Below are 25,669 nucleotides of genomic sequence, written 5' to 3' on the forward strand. Positions count from 1 at the left end.
TGGCGGCGTGAATTTGTTACAACTTTCAGTTTCCACAATGGGCAAAATGGAAAGCTCTTGTCAACAGCTCTTGGCAGCCAGAGCAAAGACAAACAGCTAGCACGCAAGCAAACAGCATTACAAGCCCACACACACACACACACACGCACACAAGCACGCTGACTTGCAATAGAAAACGAAATTATAATGCAAATGATGTTTTAATGCCACATGCCATGCGTGTGGGTGGCATTTGCCACAACAACAACAACAGCAACAACAACGGCAACCACATTAACAGTATTACGACAAATTTTCACACGCACACAATCAAAATAAATAACTGTTAGCTGCTGTATGTGTGCAGCCTTGCAACTTGACATTAAGCTGTGTGAGATTACAACAACCACAACGAGCCACAGCCACAGCAGTGCGTTGGGGGCGTGTCTATTTGCATGACCTAACGAGTCTTTCATTTCATTCTTCAATATTTTGGCATACCCTTGAAATCCTAGCCAATGTCTCGCACGTACTTGACCAGCATTTTGTTTTGACTCTTGAAATTTGAGTATGTCTCACATGCTTAAAAATAGCTGCCAACATATATAGAGAGTAAATGTGTCATTAAATAAATAAACATTATTCGATATACGCATTTGAAAAGCTCGAGCTCATATATTAATTACTATTATTATTGAAGGCAAGAACTAAAATTTCACACACTGCTTACAGAGTACATATGTATGTATGTATGTGTATAGATAATAAAAATATATAGCTTGAAACATGTGTACACTATATATATTTAAAAAAAAAAAACTGGCTGTTATTACAGCAAAACGGCCAACGAAACATGTTCGAAAATTGCAAACAAGTTCGTAAACTTTAAGCCAATTTTTCCAAAAAAAAAAAAAAAAAAAAAACTTTTTCTGCAACTTGTCATTGCCAAAAAACGTTGCAAATGTCGCTGTACAACGTTTAACAGTTGTTGTTGTTGTTGTTGCTGTTGCTTTGGTCAAAGTGGCGCAAGGCATCGAGCCAAGCGAAAATTGGCCGCAAATCAAACAGTTCCCATGTGCGCAATTCCGTAGCAAATGCCGTCACATACGCAAGAAAAACCCGAACCCACGATCCAAAAGACGAATCGGCAGCCAAAATGAAAATGCATTAAATGCGTTAATTTACGTGAAATTGTGGAAAATCTTAGGAAGCCGCTGGCCGTGCAAAACCACAGAAGAAAAATGAAAAAAAGCACCCATAATGAATCGCCAAACAAACAAAGCAAGATGAAAGGCAGGAAGCCACACCCCGAGCCCAAAACCGAAACCAACTCAACTCAACTCAACCCGACTCTGACTGAAGTCAAGACGAGGCGAGCTGAGTCAAAGCAAAGCCGAGTCAAAAAAAAAAAAAAAAATGAAAGAAAAAGCTGTCACGAATCGCCTCAACGCTTCGTTTTGCGTATTATGTCAATATTTCAAAATTAATTAAGATTCATACAATGAAGCTAAGGGAGCGTGGCAATGGGCGTCGGCGTGGGCGTGGGCGTGGGCGAGAGCATTAGGGTTCTATTGAAAAACCTTTTCAGCAAAATACCCCGGGTCCGGCACATGGCAGTGACAAGTAAAGTGCATAAATTCTCAGCTGAAGGGCAGAGCGAGAGAGAAGCTGCTTTCAGTCAGGCAGTTAACCAGTTAATAAATTAGTCATTTCCCAGAACAGTTTGCTCGACTAGCAGATGCCTAGCACACAAATATATGAGTAGGGAAATGTGCTTAAGAAATGCAATTAGCAATTTAATTATCAGCCTTGAATGTTTCCTTGATACTATTTGTATTATTGAATAGCTCATGATATAGGAAATCATTTAAGCATAAACAATTCTATGTATCTTAAGTATGAATATGACTTTGAATATCGAATCGAAAAGATGACTAAGTGATCTCGTCTGTGTCTGCTCTTATCAAACATCTGCTTCTTCTGCCCAATCTCATGCCAGTTAATAAACTACAGGGTATTTGCACGGTAGTCAATGCCCATTCTCTGCGCGCCCATATTTATAAAGCAATTAGTCGAGCTGATTTTATAGCCCAGCTCATAAAACTCAACAGCAGACATTATCAATGAACGTACACAGCCATGAGCTGTCTCTCTCTCTCTCTCGCTCTCTCTCTCTCTCTCTCACTGGCTCGCTCACTTCTCCCTCCTTCTGTTTAATTTTCACAGTGTTCATAGCAATGGCTGCTTAAACCAATTAAAAATTAACAGCATATACAGATATACTATAGCTAATAGACAATTTGTGTACTCAGCCAATCGGGTTAGATTTTGCCTCGGGCCGACGGCATTTTGTGCAACAGTTGTTAGAGCACAATTGTCGGCATTTTCCAATGGGCAGCTACCGTGTTATCGCCCGGCTGATAAGTCCTTAATCAAACACTCACCTGAAACGAGCAAGACAGGTAGAAAAGCAGATAAGATTACGTGAAAATACAAATGGTTCACAGGCGTAACACGATTTACGGCCAGTTCAAATTGGGCAAGGAAACAAAATAACAACAAAAGATACGCAAGCTTAACACGTGTCGAGATAAAAACTATATGCCGAGACGCACGCTCAAGGAATTGCTTAAGATAACATTGTTATTGCTGCATTGAAATTGATAAAGAGCGCATAAATTAAATTAGTCTAACCTGAATTAACGTTGCTAAAATACCATTAAATATGCGAGAGAACTCATATTCATTGAGTGCAGAAAGAGGCTGATGGCTCAACACGCACTCAAGTCTCGAGCAGCGCCATCAACGCGGCTGGGGGCCTTGCTGGGATGGGATGGGACGGGGCTGTTAGCACCCGAAAAGCCGCTTACAGCAATGCTCAATTTTTGAGGTTTTTATTTCTACTTTTTGATTTTTCAGTTTTCTTTTTTTTTTAGGTTTTTCTATTTTTGTATAAGATAACATTTCTGTTCGGATATGAGACGTCTAGGCAAATGCCGTGGCTATGTCTGTGGCTGTGGCTGTTGCTACGCTGCCAGCGCTTGTTTATTTCTGGAGTAGCCGAATGACTTTTCCGGAGCCCCTGCTACGACGTGTGTGGAACATAAACAGACGCTGCCTGGCCACGACCACAACAACGACAACGGCAACAACAATCAACAACAATATGAAGATGAAGAAGAAGAAGCTGGTTCACACAAATCACGCACAGAATCGAATACCGAGCGGGGCACACAGAACAGAGGCAGCGCGAGTCAAATAAACCGCAAGGTTCATGACCTCTTCTGTTGTCTTCTAGATAGATAAGACTTGAAGATTTCAAAATACTGTAAAAATTCTACTACCTGGTTCCAGCTAACATGTTGCAGGCATGAGTTTTAGTGCACAAATAATGGCGTTGAAATTGTTCAAATATATATCACAAAATTGTTATTGTTGTACGTCTTTCTTTCATTGTTGTTGTTGTTGTGGGCCGATGAGACTGCGAAAGTTTAGATAAGTTGTAAACATTTCGTTTAACAAGCTGCGTTCCATCAGCAACGCCAAGAATTTGCCTTAGCTTTGTTTTCGTTTCGGTAAAATATTATTTATAACTATACGAATTTTCGGCTCTTTTTTATAGCTTTGAAAATTTACAGCTGTTACTGGGGATGCTGCGCGTGGTCTAGCGGAAATTAAATGGAATATATATATATATGCATAGAGAATTTTGAAAGCCTAAACAAATATTGAACGAACACACACACACACAGACACACACATAGCTCTGTTGCCTTGTTTGTTAAATCCATAGTGAAAGTTGCATTTGGGCTCTGAAAAAACCGAATGTTAACTGTTATGTCGCTTATGTCATGTCAATCATGTTCCTACAAATGGCTATTCACGATAATTAGCTATGACAATGTCTGGGTTAAATATTTAATTTAATAATGTACAAATCGCAGAGGGAGACAAAAAAGGTTAGCCTTATTCATTACCAACATATTTCGAAATATCATACAGTACATAGCTGTGCGAGTCTGTGTGTGTGTGTGTGTAAGTGTAGACGATGGACTGTGGGCGTCTCTTGAGCGCCTGAAATGGGCCATGCATTACTTGTGGCTACGCAGCATGTCACTTGATCGTGCTGCCTTTTACTTGGCGTATAATTAATGTTGTTTATCGCGCATACGCAACGTGACGCACGTCATACAAAGCCCCACTCACACACACACACAAACACACACTCAGAGAGAGACATTCGAATGTGGCAACAACTGAGCCCAAAACCAAAGCCAAAGACAATACATGAAGAGCTCTCTAGCTATTGCTATAAATTATTACGAAGAGCCCCATCCTAACTGCCTACCACTTGTCCACCTACCCACTGTCACAGCTATCTTTTGTTACTGAAAGTACATAGCAAAAATATACATGCATACATATGTATATCTATTTGTATGTGCTTGGCCACTTGTGCCTCCATAGATATTTGTTCATGCATAATTAAAATATGCTTGACCAAATTTGAAGTGTCCAGACAACTCGTTTTCAAAACAAAACTCAAAGACTTGCCGCCTTCCTCAGTACGCTGTCTATCAGGTAATGCTACGCATGAAAATGCGTGTAGGGTATGATGTACTGACTGGGCTGGATATCAATATTATAAAGAAACAAATGTGATATGCAAATTTCTTGCCCTGGGTATCTGAATGTCGACTACATAGAGCTTTAGAGCTATTTAATAGTAATTATCTATATGTATTTCAGCAATGCAGGTTTACTTTTCAGCATTGTGCAACTTGTTCTTAACACCTCTGAGCGCCCACATATTTTGTTTATTTTTAGTCAAAAAGGCGACAGCGGCGACAGCGACAACTGCCGGCGATGTCTCTCTGTCGATGTGCCCAGCTCTGCTCTGCTGCATGCGGTTTACCTGCCTTTTATTATTTTGTACATTTATGCTGTCGCTTTGTCAGACAGCCAAGAAATACAAGAAATCACTTTTGGTGTGGGCAGCTGCTGCTGGTGCGTGGAAAACCGGAAAAGCCTACGTACACACACACACACGCACACGTACGCACGCTCACATACAGTTGGACTGGCCTAAAAGCCCGTTTGGCATTTTAGAAAATGCAAGTGAACTCGTTCATGCACCAATGACATTCATCCGCATCTGACGTTTGGCTGATAAGCCACACGATGTCCTTGAGATGGGCATGCTGTGTGCCTGTGCCCGCTCCGTCAGCGTGGGCAGTTGTCCATTTGAAAGTGAAGCGGAAATGGAATGCTACAAGGCAAGTGAAGCAGCAGCAGCAGCAGCAGCAGCAGCCGAGGCACCACCAACTGCATCAGCTGCAACTTTCAATCAATGACGAATGTTCTATGAATAGAAACGGTTTTCAATTTCAATCCTCATTACGGCGGCTGGACACGCATTTTGGCTTATGCTACACGCTGTGCTCTGTACGCTTTAAATGCCAAAGGGCATGGATGAATATAGCAATAAATGCAATGCAGTAACAACTAGCCTGTTGCCTGAAGATTGGCAAGCACTTGACTCTATAATAGTTGGCCAAAAGCTCAAGTTTCCGAAACACGATGTATGCTTGAGTAAATATAGCAAACACCAAATTGACCTTTAGCCCCTGAACAAAAACAGACGACGTAGGTGGCTTCGATTGCTGCGTATGATGTGATGCAAATGCTTCATATGCTTTGCTATCGTTGGCAGAAACGTAAAAGGATTTGTGGGCGTGAATCTTACAGTCAGATTCGAGCTGAAATCGAATGACATGTTTCGCTGAAGTTAAGACACCTGAAGCCACAGCTCCGCCCATTGCACGCAAACCTTTTGCTATAAATTTATATGAAAAAAAATAGTTGTTACTCCTGGCGTAATGAGATTTCCAACAGCAGCAAATGTGAACGCGGGCGTGCCAAATGCTAGAGGTTACATCCGGTTGCATTTGGTTTTTCTTTTTCTGCCGCCGCTGTTGTTGCATTACAAAATGCTAAAAAAAAAAATAAAAAAATAAACAAAAAAAAGTTTGCTACTGTCTGGACAAACTTTGTTAACAAAGTTGGGGACGTAATATGATTGGCTGCAATTAGATTAGGGTATGCATTCCGTTGGGGCGGATATTCCTACTGACTGTGCATTTACCAAACGTCATAGGTTATGCCTATTTGTAGCCTTTAACCCCTTGGCACTTGCTGCTGCTCAGAAGATGACCCAAACCCGTGGTCTGCCAGAGCGAAGCGGAAGTGGAAATCAATTGCTACGGCCAAGTGAATCTGCGGCACCTGAGGCTGCTCTGACTGCGTTTACTGCAGTTCGTAAAACAAATAAAAAATATTGTTGCAAATCGACAAATGTAATACGATTTCCGCCTGCCAGGCAGAGCAGCGAGAAGTCCTACTGATTGCGGATGTGCAAAATCCCAATATGGGAAAAGTAAATATGCCCTGAAGTCTGTTTGCAAAATCGGTAGCAAAATCTTAAAAATGATTCGTCTCACGGACAACATCAATAGGACGCATTGCGCGCTATGAATGCATTCATAGGAATAAACAAAAATTCATATAGATATATAATATTTCTATAAAGACACATAATTTTAACTGATATATAGTAAAAGATACAAATTATATACAGATACAGAAACCAAATTAATATATTCTTAATGAATTAAGAATAATTTCAACAATCGACAGTATTAAGTCAATAGCAATTCAAAAAACTCTTATTAAACGCTAATGAAATATATAAAACATTTTATACAAATTTGTACTGTAGATATCTTTGATTTCATTTTGAAATCTATAGTGGATTTTTAAAATTTTTATTTTTGTTGGCTTGCTGATCACTTAAAGCTCTATTTGGACATGTGGCGCCCACGCACTTAACGTTTGCACACGAAAAAAAAAAAAAAAAGCGACAAGACAAAAGCTTAAGCGTGTCCATATAAAATGGCATTTAACCCGAATACGCAGAGAGGGACAGCATTAAAGAAACGTGGCAGCACGACATTCAATTTTTATGTCATTTTTTAAAATACAAAAAGTGCCATAATAAACATAAACAACATAGCCAACACGACACAAAGGTAGAAGCAGTGGCAAAGACAACGATAAACGACAACGACAACGACACTGACAACGACAGCAACGATAAACATGCAATAAGGCGGCGCACACAGATACACACAACAAATTGCAACAGCTGATCGCAAATGCAACAATTAAGGCGTCATGGGGGCGTGACAGCTGCGAAATTTTCAAAAATACCAAAGACTTTCGATCGAAATAGTTGAACGAGACGAAAGTGCGTGAAATTAGCTGATGCATTTATGCGAAAATAGCGTCAAACTAAAACGGCTGGCAAAACAACTAAATGTCAACACATACACACACACACAGAGACACAGAGACACACGCACACATTGAGACACAAACAACGTGACAACAACTGCGGCGACAACGTTCATTCATGCTGCACAAAATACAAAACGCGTCGTTTTGGTAAATTTCCCAAATGCAGACGGCTAAAAGATACAAAGATACAAAAGTATCTACAGCTGAGAGAGAATAGCGCGCGTGTATTTGTTTTGATGCCGCATTTTAATTATTAGCTGCAGACATTTGCATGCTGTCATCGCCTATCAACTGTGTACATATGTATGTATATACATATATGTATGTGTATCTATTAGATCCATATCGCAGCTTACATAGCTGTTAAACGTTTCCAATGACAGCCGCAAAACTATGCCAAAAAGAAATCAACTCGAGCGCTGTTCTGTTATTTTTTACGGCACACATGACGCATACAATTGCGATATATATATAGATATATTACATATAGTTTCATTCAGTGTGACATATACGCTTAAGTATCTTCAGCTTGTCTCTTGTCAGCTGTGGCAAGTGAACGCCCCTCTCTCTCTCTCTCTCTTAGGCCTGCCGCAAATAATCTCTCGAGGTATCAAAATAATAATGATCTATCAATTGACGATATTTAATTGCAATAGGGGTGTCTTTGTGTGTGCGTATGTGTGTGTGTGTGTGTTAGTTATGCCATGCCCGCATTTCACATGACTGTCAGCCTTTTCGTTTTACATTTTTCACTCACACACACACACACACACACACACACACAGAGTCAACCGGCCGTTTTGGGGGCAATTGAAAATTGAAAATCGAATTGATCGGCCATATAAATCGGATGGCACTGCAGCCGGCCATTGCACAATAAATGTGATTCACTTGCCACCACTCGCTGCTACTCAAGTGGCATCGCCCGCCCATATATGGCCAGCGCAACGGCTATCCAATCGACTTTAGCTTCCAGTTCGAGTTCGAGTTCGAGATCGAGTTAAAGTTGAAGTTGCGGCCGAGCGACCATATGGCACTTCACTTCAAAGCGAAATTTATTGCCTTTTGCATCTCTACGCGCACTCTCAAGTATTGCGCTTTGTTATCAAATTGTTCAATTTGCTGTCTGCCGGCATATTGAAGCAATTGTCTAATGCCACATGGCTGGCTGTCTGCCTGCCGCTGCTGCTGCTCAGCTGCCACATATGAAGGCGGAGTCTGGCTGCTGCTGCTGCTGCTGATGCTGCTGGTAGTCGCGTGCCATTCATGGAGATCGTGTGTGTGTGAGTGTGTGTGAGACTGTGTGTGTGTGTGGAATATGAGCATGCAAAACACATTTTAATTACAAGCTTTTCAGCATTTTCAGCTATTTTTGTCAAAAATTGTTCGCTTCGTTTTTGCGCGCCTTTCAGAGTTTGATGCAAGTATGTGTGAGTGTGTGTGTGTGTGTGTGTGTGTATCAAATGTCATGGAACATGAAAATGACGTAATCTGTAGGGCAGCCACAGGCACAGGCACTTGAGAAATGCTAATTGAAGGCTGCAGATACTCAGATACATTTGTATCTTTGAAATTGCCATGTGCCATGTGCTGAGTCATTCGCTCGGCTTTGCAGCAGATATCAAGTTTAGCTATAGCTGCCGCCGCCATCTAGATGAGCGCATTTCTATGAATTCTCCGGTCGGTCTCTTAAAAGCAAAATACAACTTAAACCAAAATATAAATAAAAACTTGCTAATTGAGTGGCCCAGTCCACAACGAAACTCAGCAAAAAGGTTCGCAAATGTTTGCGCACACAAGAAATGCGACTGTTTAAAATGCTATGCTCAACGCAAGAGCTTTTAACTAATAACTATGGTTAATTTGCATATGTATAGCTGTATATTTTGATAATAATCCGATTTTGAGTTGATTGAGTTGAGAGGAGGGGTGATCCACATAGAGATATTTACATAATTCACTTATTCTACATTAAATGTGTATTATTTTACAACTCCTTCCACTTTATTTACAAATTACCGTTCGATATAATATGTAACGTAAATAGTTAGTCGGAATTTTGCCCGCCCACTTTCCCTATCGAAGCCAGCCAACCATTAAGCCTAAGCCCAACAAAGTTTAGCTCACAAACTTTCGCTTGTCAACGTTTGAGTGTTCATTGATCAGTGATCAGTGATCAGTGATCAGTGATCAGTGATCAACGATCAGCATCGATCAATGCCCTTTCAACATATAATAAATTTAGACAATGCCATTGTTTATACGCCTAGCCAATTGCTTCATTTTGCGGAACAGTTATTTAATGTTCAATCAAATGAAATGCAGCCAGCTCCTGGCCATAGTCAACTTCCGATTGCAGTGGGCTAACGCTTGGCTGCCCCTTGTTTTGGTAGCGCCCATATTGGCGACTTGGCCAACATGAAAACGCATAAACGTAAACAACATCAAATCAAAACAACCAACGGTCGCCATGACAAAAGATTTTAATTGAATCTGAAAAAAAAAAAAAACGCAATGCGACGTGCACAGTTGCCCTGTTCCCCTCATCCCTGTGCCCAGTCCCTCTCCCACCCTCTCTCTCTCTAGGAGAGTAGAGGGTTTGCCAGCTGGGCCCACGCGTTCCGCATAACAATTGTCAACAAATTTATGAGCACAACGTCAGCCCAACTACTCGCTTATAAGCATTGGCTCTGGGCCCGCTTGGTATTGATATTAAATTAAAATTCAAAAGAGCTCATTGCGCACATTGTATATCTCTTGATTTGTTTTCCACCATTTTTTTTTTTCTTTTTTTTTTTAATTTTAATTAAAAAAATCGTAAATCGTAAAAAAAAAGAGAAAAACTAAATTTGTTTACGCAGCATTTGATGAAGCGTTCGATCGCAGTGCAATTAAGCATTGCTTTGTTTGCATTTGGAGCCAAGTTAATACTGATTCTGTTCGATCCGCTGCGCAAACAACGCCCTAAAAATGCTTAAATAGAGAACGGCAGAGCATTCCACAAGACGGACGCTCAACAGGCTAGAAACCATTTCCAATCATCTAAATTTAGACGAAATGAAACACATTTCAAATTTTTCTACAACAACAACAACACCAACAAAAAAAAAAAAACTGTCGAGCGCTGAAAATCTAGCTGCGTGTATGTATCTGAAAGAGAAATGCCAAGTATATATATATATATATATATATATATATACATGAATCTGAAGCATACGTGCATATAAGTTTTCGTCTACATATATGTATACATTTATATATATATAAATATATATAGCTTTGTGACTGTATAAACATTTGTGCGCTTTAGTCCGTATAGCGGGTGTAGTCCGTACGTAATTTGATTTTTTTTTTCCTTTCTTTTTAAATGCACAACGCAAGATACACACAGAGTTTGTGTATCTATAAGATCTTGGCCGCTGCGTTGCGTACCCGTGATATAAAGAAAGAGCAACAACAGAATATCTGATATCTGAGTTGTTGTTGTGCTTATTTCGGCCAATGCGTGGGCTAGAAAAACACCTTTAAATAATTATTTGATTAGAGCTGCGATCCGTCGCCTTTGATGTGGACACACAATCATCTGCAGATACAGCCACAACTTGAAGATACAGATAGAGGGAGACACACACAGATACAGATGTAGATACAGATGTAGATACAGAAACAGATGAGGAGGCCTTGCAGCTTATGAGTCTTATATAGCGTCAGACGTCATGCGGAAGATAGTCTCGGATTTATATTTAGTATATTTATACCTTATACATATTTCTCAGATAGTACGTGCAGTTATGCTTGGACTGCGTCTCCGTAATCCGAACCCGAGCACACGGTGCACACCGTCGTCGTTGACGTCGTCTTTCCACAGTCTAGGCACACTTCAACTGTGCAAATTGCTCGGCATGCATCAAGATACAAATACGCTAGAAACGTGCTTCGACGGCATGTGTCATCTGTATCTAACAGATACAGATACAGATACAAATGCAGAACAGATACAGGTACAGATACAGATATAATACACGCCGATGCCGCTGTGAATAATATCTTCTTCAGATTTATACTTTTTTTTTGTTGCTCGTTCGCTTCTTAATTTTTTTTTATTTATTTAATTTTGTTGTTTTCTTTTTTTTTTAGACATGAGTCACTACCCCCAACAAAAGTGAACAACGAAATTTATGTCAGCAGTGCCAAAAGCGACGAGCGAATGAAGACAATAAAAACAAGCGGCAAACGAAATAAATAAGAAATCCAAATGTAAAAGAGGCAAACGTAAGAGGCGAAAAATAACAAAAGCTAAGCCAAATGCTCACATATTCATGCAACCTGTGTGTCGGTGTATGTGAGGGTGGAGGTATGTACATATGTATATCTGTGGGGGGCACATTCAACATATTTGTGCAGCTCAAATGAGCGGCCAACAGGTTGCAATAGCTATGAATTCTATATGCTATATGGCAGGGGATTCCGAATATTCGCTTTTACAAATAATCAAATCAAAGAAGAAAGCAATCTCAATGGCAGCATATCTAATAATAAAATCATATTCAAATTTCAATCCGTTCTGAGTAAACTAACAGCAGAATTTGAGGCGCACACAAGAAAAATTCCTGAAGATATCTAGATATAATACGCATAGACAACAACAATTTGAAGAATGCTGAAACAGGATTCTTTTTACAACGAGGAAAGTCCGGCAAGCCCGTATTCATGCAGTACAGACACTCAGCCACAAACTCGACAACAACAACAACAACAATAACAAAACTAACCCAACGCTGCTACGACAGCAATTGAAAAGAGAGAAAGTAGCCAAAAACGACAGTAAAAATCCAACGAAAACCCAAAACTTCTGGCAAAAAGTTGAAAAGTCGTAAGCCGTGCACAATGCGACCCACAGCCCAGGTCCGATGTCCGGGTGTGAGACCATAAGTTGGCCAAATAGTTCAAGCCGCACGCCCACACTCCCACAGCTGTTGATAAGCGGGCGGGTGGGTGGTTGGCTGTCGCCCGCAGTAAGCAGCAAGCAGGTAAAAAACAAAACCAAAACCTAAAAAGAAAAAAACAAAACAAAACACATTTTCTCGTAGCTGGTCCAACGAGTTTTACAAATTGTCAACGCTTTGCTTTTGGAAAATACAATTTGTAGACACAAAAACAAAACTAGTTTGCAGTGCTTCGAGTATCTACGTATCTGTGGCTGTATCTGTATCTGTGCAACATAATTTTGTCATTACCAAGAGGCGACACATACGACACACATATACATACATATATGCATATGGCCAACAGATGTTGGGCAAACAACAACAACAGCAGCAGCAAATTGAAACCAAAGCAAGCGTTTGCGATCTGAGAAAACGAGCTGCAGCGTTGCCAACTTATGAGAATCAACAAATGAAGCTAGCTAGAAAGGTGGGTTACAAAGGTAACAAGATATTATCTATTTATATACATAAGATATCGATTTTCAAAGTTCCTTTGTTTTTTGTTTTTGTATATGACGGAATTTATTCAATCTATTACCTAATAATTAGAGTACATACTCTAATTGTATATTATCTTTGTTTACTTTTCACAAAGAACTTTAATATCAATTAAATTTAAGGTAAAGTACTGAACATTAACGTAAAGTATTTTAATTATCAGCTCGTAAAGTGCTAATTGTTAACTAATTTAACTTGGATTTGATTTAACTAATTTAAATTTGAATTAAATTAAGACATAAACCAATTATTTGTTAATAACAGCTAAAAACCGCTAAATATAACATTTTAGTGCACTTCGCAACACTGACAAGCTGTGAACATTCAGGTAGTCGTCGCACAGTTATGTTTTGTGTGATCCTGTATGCGTGTGCCACGCCCCCAGCGGCTGCTCTTGTTGTTTGTCGTTGTGTTGATTTTTCGGCGCTCATTGTTAATTTTCTTGAGACTATTTGCCGAGGCAAAGGCGTGGGCATGTGACTGAGGCACTCCGTCAGGCGATCTGTTTAAACAGGCGCGGCTCATTCAAATACAGTTGCATATTCAGATACAGACACCAATACAGATACAGATACAGCTACATTTGTGAGCACTCGGAAGTGATCAAGGCTTCTGCAACTGTGTATTGCATCTTCTCAAACAAGCGGGGGTCCCGTTGCAAGCCAACGAAGATGTAAGCAACAACATAACAAACAACAGCGAAAACAAGAGACAAGAGTGGACTCTTCAAAGAGCGACCAAGAGAGCGTGCAGACAGAAACGAACGGGCACACAAAAAGGAAATAACTAAAAATAACAAACAACTGACGTTGACTGCGACGGCGGCTGCGGCTGCTACGTTGGCAGCGTTGACTTTGGGTTCTCCGGCAAGGTGGAATGAACTCAAGATCAGGGCACAGAGGCGACTTTAAATATAGAAAGAGAGGGAGCAACAAAGTTGCGCTTATTGGGGTAAAGCCGATCTGGCCCCATAGTATATACACACACATGTATGTAAATATATAACTAAATAATGAAGTATTTCTTTTACTGAAGATCCACTCAAGTTCCTAGATCGTACAGTTGGACGCGTAGTATTTTTAAATTCATATATTTATTTATTTATCCGTATGTATATATAGCTTACCTTCGTCCAGTAGTCGCTCCACATGCGTAAAGACATTGGGAAATGCGGCCAACTGTTTGCGATCCTTCAGCAATTGTGCCAAATAGTCGGCAATGCTTTGTGTGCTCTGTTGTTGTTGTTGGGGCGTCATGTGCTGCGGCTGTGGCACCACTTGCGTGGGCTGTTGTTGTTGTTGTTGCTGCTGCTGAGCAACGGCAGCGGCTGCGGCAGCCGCAACAGCAGCGGCGGCCTGTTGTTGCAATTGCTGTTGCACAACGGTCTTGTTCTCACAGACACTCATTTTGTTGTAGTATGTGTATATATTTCTATATGTGTGTGGGTGAGCGTGTTTTGTTTAAGCTTTTACAATTGTTTACTTAGTTGCACAATGCTTTTTTAATATTTTTTTTGTTGCCGAGATTCTTTTATGATGCGTATTAAACTCTTTCGACTGTTTCTCTATGTTCGGGTTTTCGGGTATTGCACAATTGCTAAACAAAAGGCTATTATATATTTGTTGCTTTAACACTCTTTGATATCTTGTTGCTTTTGAATGTTTCAATGTTACTGTAAAATGGAATAAACACAATTTTATTTGATTTCAAGTTATATTTTCAATAACAGAAACAGATTAAAAACAACTCCACCCAAAAAAAGTTTCAGAATTTCGAGAGAAACAAAACGAAAACACAACAACAACGTCAGCAGCGCAGAAGCAGCCAGAGAGAGAGCGCGCGAGAGAGCAAGTCTAAAATGAAGACTGAAAAAATTCCTCAACGCAGCAGCGCGGCTGTTTCAGATCGGTGATCGGCAAGAAGAAGAGAGGACAAACGGCGCAGTCGCCGTCTACGTTTCGCCAGTACACACACAAAAGCAGTAACTATACGTAGAAACAGTCAATTTGTGTGCCTTTATGCATGCAATAGTGTTTGTGAGCGTAATCGTGAGCAACGGAGATGAATGAAAGCAGAATGTCAAAATAGCTGCTTATTTGTTCGCTCTCTTTCGCGGTCCCTCTCTTATTCTCATTCCGTGGCTGCAGCAGCCCCAAGAAGTAAAACAAAAAATTATTTTTTATATGCAAATTAACATATTTCTTATTTGCAGGAAATTAGAATGCCATATTTGAGTATACGCACAATTGCACAAGTTTCGAATATTCAACGTGCTTATTGTAGCAAAGAATAGCAAACAATGATTTGGATTATAGCTAAAACGCTGAAAATTTCGCATGAAAAATGCACAGTTTACTGTTGCTGCTGATTATGTTTTATTTGTTGTTGTTGCCCGTTTTATGAGTTTGTTGCTTTCAGTTTCACATTAATACTGTTTTCAAATTTGCATACATTTGAATTTGTTGTACACTGCGTTCATTAACTAATAAAGAATTCCTTTTCTTATATATTTTTTTTTTGTTTATTTAAAAATGTATTCGAGTCGGGTAAAAGGAAAACGCACGGATCTCGCCTCTACTTGAACGATTCTTCCTACTTCTAAAACTGAACCGCACGCAAAGACAGAGAAAAAGAAACTGAACGCAAAGCGTATTGACGAAGAAAATGAGGAGAGCCAACATGCCATTTTGAGTATAACAGCGAATTAACAGCAGTGAAGATCGTTTAACAGCGTTGCCACTGTTAACACGCTGCGCAGCTGTTCGTTTTAATTGAAAAAATATTGCTTAAAATTACAAGTTTTCGATAAATATAGAACTAAATACAATGAAATTGATTAAATAAAATATATTCCTATTTATCTTATGCTTTTTGATAAGCGAGAAATGGATCGTGAGCATTATAATATTTAATATTGTGTTAGGTGGCAGCGCTAAACCTGCCAATCATGCACTGTTAACAGCAGCCATCCCTTTCGCACTCGCTTGTTAAGCCAATTTGGCGCGTTGGCGTCAATTTGAATTATGAAAACACTCTGAGAGCGGAGGCATTAATTACGTACGGAAATTGTTAGAAGGCAACGACTACGAACGCTTAGAATCAACTACAGCACTTTGTTAGATATGTGGGCTTTTGGCCAAAAGTCTATGCAAATTACCAAACGTACCAAATGGAAATTGGCCGGGCTAAAATGCCAAATGTTGGTGTTAAAACTCGCCTTTGAGCCAAAATGCTCAAAATAGTTAAAATGTATGTGGGAAAATTGGAATTCGCATGCGATGCCAGCGACGCACCATATAAGTGTCCCTGGACAGCAACAACTTTTACTTTCCATTGCAAATGCGTTTCGGTGCTAGGCATTTCAGTATGCTTTTTTTTTCAATTTTTTCTTTACGCCTGGCTTCCGTGTATTCCGCAAAAAGCCATCAGCAGCAGCGACCGCTTTACACATACACAGCACCCGCATGCACTTAAAAAGAGACGTGAAAGTTTTCAATCAATGGAAGTGGAAAGCAGGCGCCCACCATCGACCTGGCCAACCACTCGCTGTGGTGCACCTTGGCATGGTCATATGTGTGTGTGTGTGTGTGTGCGAGTGTGTAGGCCGATCAAACTGATATTTATATACATATACACATACATACAGTGACATTTATACATTTTATTGCCATTGAATATGTGTCAGAGATTTAGGCATTGTATTATTATGGTTGTACGATTTAATGCCCAGCAAAGCCTATTTTGATGCTGACACCCACACACACACACACAAACATATATACATATGTAGATCCTCTGAGATAAACAAGTTGGTTAAAAAAGCAACACATCATTTTATTCGTGGGCTGCTAAGCTTTAGGGCTTTGCGTGTAGGCCATTTCTGGTAGCACTTTCAATTTTGAACAAATGTTGCATGACGATTTCGTCACTGGCACTGATTGCCACACGAAACTGTGAAAGAGCCACACACGTTAGCCAAGGCTCAGCCCCAGCCAAGCACTTTGGCTCGAGTTATTAGATTTCGCATGCGAACAAAATTGCATTTAAAATGCAGATCAAATAGTCCAGTTACTCTAGGCTAGCCGGTGCTAAAAGCCCAGAGGCAGAGTTAACAACGTTTTACGCAGCTTTACGCTTCAATAGAAGAGCTCACAGTGCACAGTGTGGCAAATGTGTGAAAGATTGACACAAAATGTGCAATGGCTATAACGATGTATAGGAATCAAACAAACTTGGTGTATATTATTATTATGAATATAAATCCAATCAACATATTAAAAATTCATATGATTTTCATCACACTGTGCGCTAAATTGCCCACAGCACACATCAGTGGCCATATTTCACACTCAACTTGGTGTGCAGCATCCCAGGAGTCCCGCCGCCTCCCTTATGCAGGCCCACTTTTTGCGACTATTGTGACAGAATGGGGGGCTGCTATGGGTGTGGCTGTGGCTCCTGCTGCCGTTGCTGACAAAATGATGCACCTGCTGTCTGATTGGTCGGCAGCGCAGCGCACGCTTTGTATAATTATTAGCGGTATGCTTATTGAAAGGCAACCGGACTCCATTGGCCTTTTCATTAAGCCAACAACTGTTGCGTGGGCGTCAGCGCGAATTGAATGAAATGAAACCGCAAACATGGTCGACACACGTTTGTAGTTGAATCGCATGAATATTATTTACACAGTAGTTAATTCATGCATTCTGTTTATGATTTTCCTACACAAAACAGACTGCATTGTAGATAAGTATAATGCAAGAATAAATTTTGTAGTATATATGTAATGTATCTTATTTAGGTTTTTCAATAATTTTCTGACAATTCACTGTTATAACAGTTTCATTCATAATCAAATCAATTTAGCTATAAAATCTTAGCTTTTCAACTGAAGCTAAAGTACTTTGTGATAAAATATAATAATCAAATATAAATTTGATAAGTAATTTATGGCAAGCGTTTGTTACGCGATTCTATAACAATAGTGTCTATCTATAAAGTTTTTTTTTTAAGTTTTATTTTACATATGCAAATTCGGTATTACAGATTTTACATTATTTTTTTGTATAGATTAAATCTTATAGAATAAATTATAAATAATTATTATTAATTATTGATATTTTAAATAATTATTCATATATTAATTAATATATATATTATATTATTATATATATTATATTAATTATTGATATTAATAATTATTGATATTTTGATTAATGAATATGCATTAAATTCTTTATTGCTATATTTATATTTTAATATATTTTTTTACATATATACATACATACATATTCAATATCATCAGCAAAAATTGGTTGAGAGTTTCATTTCCACTCAATATAAAATAATTCGCAATTGCTTTGAGTTTTTGCCATTTTTGCCCACTGTACCACTTAATTTGGCAATGGCTCGCCTCAGTGGCCATATTTCACGGCTGCTTTGTATGCGACATCCTTGCCAGCCGCTCACGTTCATAATGCATGCACACGTTGTAGGCCTAGCCCCGGACTGAGGACCGTTGCATGGATGCTGTCCGGGCAAAGTGATACACCTGTTCTATGGGACGCCCAGTATGCGAGGTACGCCCGCCATGCCACATCTATGGCTTTGTATAATTAGTAGCGGCATGCTGGCTAAAAGGCAACTCGGCTCTATTGGGGTTTTTATTACGCGAACAACTGTTGCGTGGGCGCCAGCATTGAGTGAGCCAAATGAAACAACCACTACACCCACACGCACACACACACACACTATGCTCACCTGTCAACTGCCAACTGCTCTGGACAGGCTGCCGCAAGAGTTGAGCTTTTAAATCTACAATTGGCTGACTATGAATGAGATGTTCACTGAAGAATAATCAACTAATGAATCAGAGGCGGTTAGATAACGCCTCTTGATGATATTGTTAACCTGGGCAGGCAGACGATTCATAGATGTATGCGAGATCTGGTTGATGATATTATTAACGTAAGCACAAGCATTTCTTATGGGTATATTTATTTATGTATTATATGTATATAGATATCACATGTGAAAATTGGGTAACAAATGAACTTGTCTTTTGTGTAGTCTGAGAATTAGTATTCTGAAAATATTTGTATTAAATTTCAACAATTCATTACTTAGTCTGATGAATATTAAATACTAATTTTATTAAAGCAACGCGAGCAGCAACAAGTTGAAACACTAAACTTTTCATTCATAAAATATAATTGGATTTTATGCCCTGCAATGCATCTAAGAGGGCATATAAGTGCAGAAAAACTGAATGGAGTATGTGATGGAAGTATACTTAAGAGTTAAAATAGGGAAAATAGGACAAACAAATCCAGAGGCAGAGAAAAAGAGAGAGAGAGAGAGAGAGATAGTGAATTAGATATACAGATATAAATAATAGATGAGAGAGAGTATAACTCCATATAGGTACTCACCTATCTGCAAAGCTTCTTTATCTCTCAAAAATTATCATTTTCAATTTATATTCCCTGAACGATTTGAAGCCAGGCTTTTCAATACAAATTTATTCCTCTATTTTAGATACTAATAACTAATTTATTGACCGAGTTTAAGTATCTGTTACAGTTTTGGGCACTTACAAACTTGTACAATAGACTTTTAACCTATTCATTCCGCTGCCAACAAACAAAACACAGATTCCATTCAAACTTTTCAACTCAACTCAACTTGAAGCAAAACTTTTGCCACGAAAGTATGTATGAGCAGCAGCTGAACCTTCTGAAAGTATTTACAGTTGACTAGAGTATGTTAATTGAATAATCCACAAGTGGCCTAAACTATTCGGAAATTCATTTACAGGGTATCTGCTAGGAGAGCAGCTGCAGCTGAAACCGCTTCATTTAGCAAGCTGGCGGCACTAGTGCATTCATGAATGAAGCTGCTCGACTGCTACTGGCTGCAGCATCAGCATCAGCATTAGCATTGGCATTAGCATTAGCCGATTTCATTCACAAGCTCTGCTTGGCTGGCTTAGCTGTGGCAAGTGCTGTCTCGCAGGCGTCGCGTCGGTTGCATGCAGCCAACTGATGTAGGCGGTGGGGGCGTGTGCGCAGTTTTGTCGCCCACGCCCAGGCTTGAACGGAATATAAAAACTAGTATTAATTTGTTGCTGGCTTTCTGGCTGTCTCTCTGGCTGTCTGTCTGTCTGTCCGGTTGGCTGCTTCGATTAGGCAGCGCATTAATTTCTTGATGCCGTCTTTTGGACAGCGAGTGGCTCAGCCTGGGTGAAGCGGGTGTCGTGGGTTAAACGAGTTTTATTAGAAAATTGTTTACAGCTCTTCAATGCTATTTCAATTGATGGCCGCATTCGCTGTGGGCGCCAACAAGACGACGCACCGAACGTTGCGCAATTGGCAAAGGCCTGGACGAAACGGGCATGCCAAACTGTTACAGTTTTAAATCCACTGAGCAGTGAATAAACTGGAACAATTTGATATACTTTCAAAAAAACAAGAAAACTCGCATTGACCATATTCGGCACAGCTTGCCAAATACTTTGTTAAAGTCTGCTCGACACAATAAAAATATATGAGAAATAAACAGCGAACAAATAAGGCATCCGGCACATCCGTGTGGGCGTTGCAACGCCTTTTGGGTTGAATTATTTGTGAAATGAAGCCATGCATATCTCTCTCTCTATATTATATACATGTGATAATATATTTTAGGTATATATGTATATTCATGTAAACCCATAATAAAGGCATATGATTTTAAACTTAAGGCTAAAGCATTAACGCATAAACTTCTTGGCCTGATCCCGATTGATCTGCTTGAAGACGCGCTGCTTGTGGCCGCCGCCCCGCTCGTTCATCTGTTTGTAGTAGCCAAAGCCACCGCCGCCCACTCGCTTCTCGGGCCGCTCGCGCTTGGCAGCGCCCACTTTGAGGTCAACCACTGGCGGCACCAGAAAGCCAAAGCTCTTGGCCACCGCCTGCAAGTCCAGCGTGTTCACGTTGAATATCTGTTTCAGCTGATGCGAATCATAGGCGCGCACATACGACTTGAACGCCTCCTTGGCGGACTGATTGAGGAAATAGTTCTTCGCTATCAATTTCTCCAGCTGTGAAGAGAGAGAACGTTTGAATATACATACATATATATTTCTTTATAGCTAATGTGCCTACCTGCAGCTGTATGTCGGCAATCTTTTGCCAGGAGAACTCGAATTCATTGAGCGGCACCTTGGCTGCTTTCAGATAGCGCAAGAAGCCCAATTCCTCGGGCCGTAACATCAGCAAAGCATGTCCCGAAGTGCCAGAGCCGCGAGCCGTACGGCCCACACGATGAATATACTCGCGTGGATCATCTGGCGGATCGTATTGCACAATCCAATCGACTTGCGGTATGTCCAGGCCACGCGCCGCCACATCCGTGCAGAGCAGAATGCCCGACTCGGCATTGCAGAACTGAAAGAAGGTCGTCGTCCGTTTCGTTTGCTTTTGCTTGCCATGTATAGATGTGACCGGCAGATCGATATAGTTGAAGAGCTCGTGGTGGTACTTGACCGACATGCATGAGGAGAAGAAGACCATGACCTTCTTCTTGCGATTCTTTTTGAGGAACGTGAAGAGCACCAGCAAACGCTTCTCGGACGGACAGACAATGTAGCCTTGCTCAAGTCCCTCAACGGTGGCCGTCTCCTGGTTATCATGCACGCCCACATAAATGGGCTCCTTCTTGAGCGCCAGCTTGGACAGCGCATCAATACGCTCCGTCTGTGTGGCCGAGAATAACATAGTCTGGCGGCGTTCTAAAGAGATAATAATCAAGAAATCAAATTTGAGTCCTCATCAAATAATATTCTTAACTTACTTGGCAGCAGATTGATGATCTGCTTGAGTTCCTCTTCAAAACCAATCTCCAGTATCCGATCCACTTCATCGATAATCAGACATTGCAAGTTCTTGTACAGGAAATCCGGAGAGTTCTGCAAATGATCCAACAGACGACCTGGCGTAGCCACCAGAATATTGATGCCTTTGCTCAGCTTCTCGCTCTCAACCTGGCGATTGGAGCCTCCCATAACTAAGCCGTAGGTATGATGATGATGTGCCATCAGCTCCTTGAGCACACCGAACGTCTGCATGGACAACTCGCGTGTGGGCGAGATTATAATGACGCCCGTACCATTGCGTGGCATAAACCTCAACTTATTTATCAACTCCACGGCGGGTATAAGGAAGGCCAGGGTTTTGCCTGAGCCAGTCTGGGCGGCGCCCACCAAATCTCGGCCCTTGAGCAGCGGCGTCAAGGACTTGGCCTGGATTTCGGTCATCTCAGTGAAGCCCATCTCTTCGATGGCACGCAACGTGGCCTCAGAGACGGCGCCTTTGAGTGAGGCAAAGGTGCGATCATCTGAATCCCGATGATCCAATGCCGCCAAAGAGGATTCCACAGTGAATGGTGCGTCTTCCTCAGTAGCTTTGCCATTTGCTGTGACTGTCTTTTTAGCGGCTTTAGGCTGTAACTTGGATTTCTTGGCCGGCGCAGGTTCGTCCTCCTCTCCCTCATCGGCTGAGTTTGCAGCTGTAAATATTACGATAGGATTAACCAGTATCTCTCATAGTAGTCTAAGGCTACAATATAAGAGTTTCAGTTTCTTTTTAATACATCTCATACCTGCAATTGGCAGCATTAACTCGCTGCTCCAGAGCAAATCGAATTCGCCTTTGAATCATCATTAAATATAAAATTCTAATAATATCTATATGTAATATACCTTCACTATCTATCTCCTCGTCGTCGTCATCATCCTCTGCTTCACTTCCGCTCACCGGGTTCTCTTCTTCTTCTGATTCCGACTCTGAATCGGAGTTTGCGACCTCAATTTGTGGCTTCTTTTTCAGCTGCTGGCGTTTCTTGCCTTTGCTCTGCGGCTGCTGTTGGAAATCGTCTCCCAAGTCATCTATTAAGAACAAAATGTTTTAGATTTATACACCAATAAAAAAATGCTGTTGCCTTTCACACACCTTCTTCAGGCTCCGCAGGCCGCTTCTGTTTCTTCGGCTTGTTTTTGCCAGCCTTTTCGACTGGTGGCTCCGACGCTGCCTGTTTCGCTTTGCTCGTTTTCAACTCTTCTGTTAATAGAATACTTTAAGTGAGTACATGTATATAAATTAAAATGCTGTAATTTTTCACACACCTTCTTCAGGCTCCACAGGTCGTTTCTGTTTTTTCGGCTTGTTTTTGCCAGCCTTTTCGACTGGCGCTTCCGGCGCGGCCTGCTTCACTTTGCCCTTTTTCTGTGAGAGCTCTTTCTTCATTTTCTCACGCTTGACGATTTTTTTCATTAGTAGTTTCTCTCGGATCGACATTTTAAGGAAATGCGGTATGAAAACACAACTTGGAATAAAACAAACGCGCACGTGTTGAGGACCACGATATTGCAATTCACATGTTATAGCTAAAAATCCGCAACAGCTGTGCGTAATCAAATCGATATACAGATATTCGATTAAAATAAGTATATTCCCGTATGCCCATTATCCCATTTATGCAATGCGGTTATCTTTAATATTTATTTCAAATGTAGTTCGAGAAATTATTTATTTGATTTTATGTTTAATAACCTATTCTGTTAACTATTTAATTCAGTTATTTATCTAGACATTTTTTTATTATTAATCTATTTCTGACCGAGTTGGCATGTCTAAATTTTCACAGTCACAGCGAACAAGTAATTGGCTTACAAACGCCACCTTGATGGAAATTTCTATAAACGTTTTTATTTTCATTTTGTACAGTTTGTTTATTTTATATTTGCAGCATTTTGTGAACAGATATACGGAATTCGTACGCAGTCTTTAGATAATCATGCTGGGACTGCAATCCTACGGCAGCTCATCCGACAATGACTCGGACAACGAACAAAGCGAGGAAGCTGCCAAAGAGTTGACCGCGCATTTGCAGCCCGTGGACAAAACCCATTCGTTGTCCACAACGCTGGCCGTTTGTGCAGCGCCCGACGTCGTGCCAATGGGAACCGCAGCCGTGCCACGAACGCTGGACCCCACGCTCAAGGAAGTCACCTACAATCCACGCTTCGAAGAAATGTATGCGCCCGTCCAGGGCCCAGAGCATCCCAACTTGACAATGCAGCAACGGGCGCCGCGCAACACGCTAGCTGGCTATGTCGAGAAGGCGCATATAAATGCATTTGAATTCGAGAACCAGCGACGCACCTTCCACACCTATGGCTATGCCTTAGATCCCACGGTGGACAACGAAGCCGACGGACAGTCCTTTGTGGGTGATCTCCAGTCCGCCTACGATGATAATGGCAAGACGGTCTTCGAGTCGCCAAAGCCAAAGAAGATGCGCAAACAGGAGAAAAACGATAATCCAGAGGACATAGAAGGCTTTCTCGGACCATGGGGAAAGTACGAGAACGAGATAAGTGTGGCCAAGCCCAACGAACAGGAGCGAGCCGAGCTGGACGAACTACTCTCCAAGAGACACAAACGCGGACGCATACCCGAGGACAAGCCACTGGAAGAGAAGTCCACGCTGCACAGTAAGCTAAAATTGATACAAGCTTTAAATTTATATATATTCATATATTTTATTTCCCCACAGTCAAGGAAGCCTACGATTACCAGGGCCGCTCGTATCTGCACGCGCCACACGATTTGGGTATCAATTTGCGCTCGAATGCGCCGCCACCGAAATGTTTTCTGCCCAAGGCCCACATACACACCTGGACGGGTCACAACAAGGGTATCTCTTCCATTCGTTGGTTCCCCAAGACGGCGCATTTGTTGCTCTCCGGCTCCATGGACTGTCGCGTCAAACTGTGGGAGGTGTATGGCGATCGACGATGCGTTCGCACCTTCTCCGGGCATAGGCAGGCCATCAAGGATATTGCCTGGAACAACAAGGGCTCACATTTTCTTTCCGCCTCGTATGATCGCTACATAAAGCTCTGGGATGCGGAGACGGGAGATGTTGTGTCTCGCTTTACCACACGCAAAATGCCGTTTTGCGTTAAGTTTCATCCAGACAACAGCAAGCAGCATCTCTTCGTGGCCGGCACCTCCGACAAGAAGATCATTTGTGTAAGTGTGAATCCATCCAGCGTAGTTACAGCTAAACTAAGGCTTAATCTCTTTCATAGTGGGACATACGGAGTGGTGACATTGTTCAGGAATACGATCGTCATTTGGGCTCTGTCAGCACCATTACCTTTGTGGACGATAATCGGAGATTCGTGACCACGTCGGATGACAAGTCGATGCGCATTTGGGAGTGGGACATTCCTGTGGACATGAAGTACATTGCCGACCCAACGATGCACTCCATGCCAGCAGTCACCTTGGCGCCCAATGGCAAATGGATGGCCTGTCAATCGCTGGACAACAAAATCGTGATATTCTCCGCCCTCAATCGCTTCAAGATGAATCGGAAAAAGACATTCACTGGCCACATGGTCTCCGGCTATGCCTGCCAGTTGGACTTCTCGCCGGACATGAGCTATGTGGTGTCGGGCGATGGCGATGGCAAGTGCTACATATGGGACTGGAAGACGACGAAAATGTACAAGAAGTGGCAGGCGCACGATGGCGTCTGCATCAGTGCCCTGTGGCATCCGCACGAAGCCAGCAAATTGGTCACCGCCGGCTGGGATGGTCTCATTAAATATTGGGATTAAATTACAGAAATAGAGAATTAATTGATAAGCACAAAAAGTAAAATATTAAATGATTAAATGAGCTAGAACTTCTGAATTTTGTCAGTTTTGTTTACATTTACTTCGGCAGTGCAGTGGCTGCCAAACTGTTCTGTATGGGTTGCCTGCAAAAGAAGATTATTGGAGAACATATTTGCTTTGT

At 41.2% G+C, this 25,669-nt stretch overlaps 4 protein-coding genes and 1 long non-coding RNA gene across 16 annotated transcripts in view; 3 read left to right on the plus strand and 2 right to left on the minus strand.

Annotated features, from left to right (window-relative positions):
• Positions 1-15,495, minus strand: part of how (protein held out wings) — a 41,561-nt gene extending 26,066 nt beyond the window's left edge. For 4 of the 10 annotated variants that reach the window (XM_030388530.2, XM_089256522.1, XM_089256514.1 and 1 more), the window contains exons 1-2: positions 15,273-15,462; positions 13,948-14,493 (exon numbers count right to left, since the gene is read on the minus strand). In XM_030388530.2, the coding sequence (XP_030244390.1) occupies positions 13,948-14,227 (280 nt within the window). In that variant the 5' untranslated portion in view covers positions 14,228-14,493; positions 15,273-15,462. Of the gene's footprint in view, positions 1-13,947; positions 14,494-15,272 lie in introns of all 10 variants that reach the window. The other 6 variants (XM_030388543.2, XM_030388539.2, XM_030388555.2 and 3 more) reach the window with 4 other exon arrangements.
• Positions 14,493-15,410, plus strand: LOC149092133 (uncharacterized). Its single transcript, XR_016196248.1, has 2 exons — positions 14,493-14,980; positions 15,034-15,410. It is a non-coding gene; the product is annotated as an uncharacterized LOC149092133 (long non-coding RNA).
• Positions 15,496-20,467: 4,972 nt separating the features above from the next.
• Positions 20,468-23,254, minus strand: pit (probable ATP-dependent RNA helicase pitchoune). Of its 3 annotated transcripts, none has more exons than XM_089256507.1 (6): positions 22,984-23,254; positions 22,811-22,918; positions 22,567-22,746; positions 21,654-22,367; positions 20,966-21,591; positions 20,468-20,901 (listed from the first exon to the last, which is right to left on the minus strand). In XM_089256507.1, exons 1-6 carry the CDS (start codon positions 23,153-23,155, stop codon positions 20,572-20,574), a joined length of 2,130 nt encoding a protein of 709 aa, XP_089112633.1. In that variant the 5' UTR covers positions 23,156-23,254; the 3' UTR covers positions 20,468-20,571. The 3 variants fall into 3 exon arrangements, with proteins under 3 accessions (XP_089112633.1, XP_030244348.1, XP_030244353.1); XM_030388488.2 differs by having other exon boundaries at positions 22,561-22,746; XM_030388493.2 differs by lacking the exon at positions 22,811-22,918 and having other exon boundaries at positions 22,561-22,746.
• A 289-nt stretch (positions 23,255-23,543) lies between these two features.
• On the plus strand, positions 23,544-24,028 carry LOC115564361 (uncharacterized). Its single transcript, XM_089256143.1, has one exon. It carries the CDS (start codon positions 23,544-23,546, stop codon positions 23,646-23,648), a length of 105 nt encoding a protein of 34 aa, XP_089112269.1. The 3' UTR covers positions 23,649-24,028.
• LOC115564313 (pre-mRNA-processing factor 17) lies at positions 23,655-25,568 on the plus strand. The gene is made up of 3 exons (XM_030388499.2): positions 23,655-24,354; positions 24,417-24,895; positions 24,955-25,568. The coding sequence occupies exons 1-3, from the start codon at positions 23,655-23,657 to the stop codon at positions 25,486-25,488; spliced, it is 1,713 nt and encodes a 570-aa protein (XP_030244359.1). The 3' UTR covers positions 25,489-25,568.
• The last annotated feature ends 101 nt before the right edge of the window (positions 25,569-25,669 follow it).

The sequence above is a fragment of the Drosophila navojoa genome, chromosome 2 (assembly GCF_054131105.1).
Source record: "Drosophila navojoa isolate 15081-1374.11 chromosome 2, UAZ_NAV_1.0, whole genome shotgun sequence".
NCBI classification, from domain to species: Eukaryota; Metazoa; Arthropoda; class Insecta; order Diptera; family Drosophilidae; genus Drosophila; species Drosophila navojoa.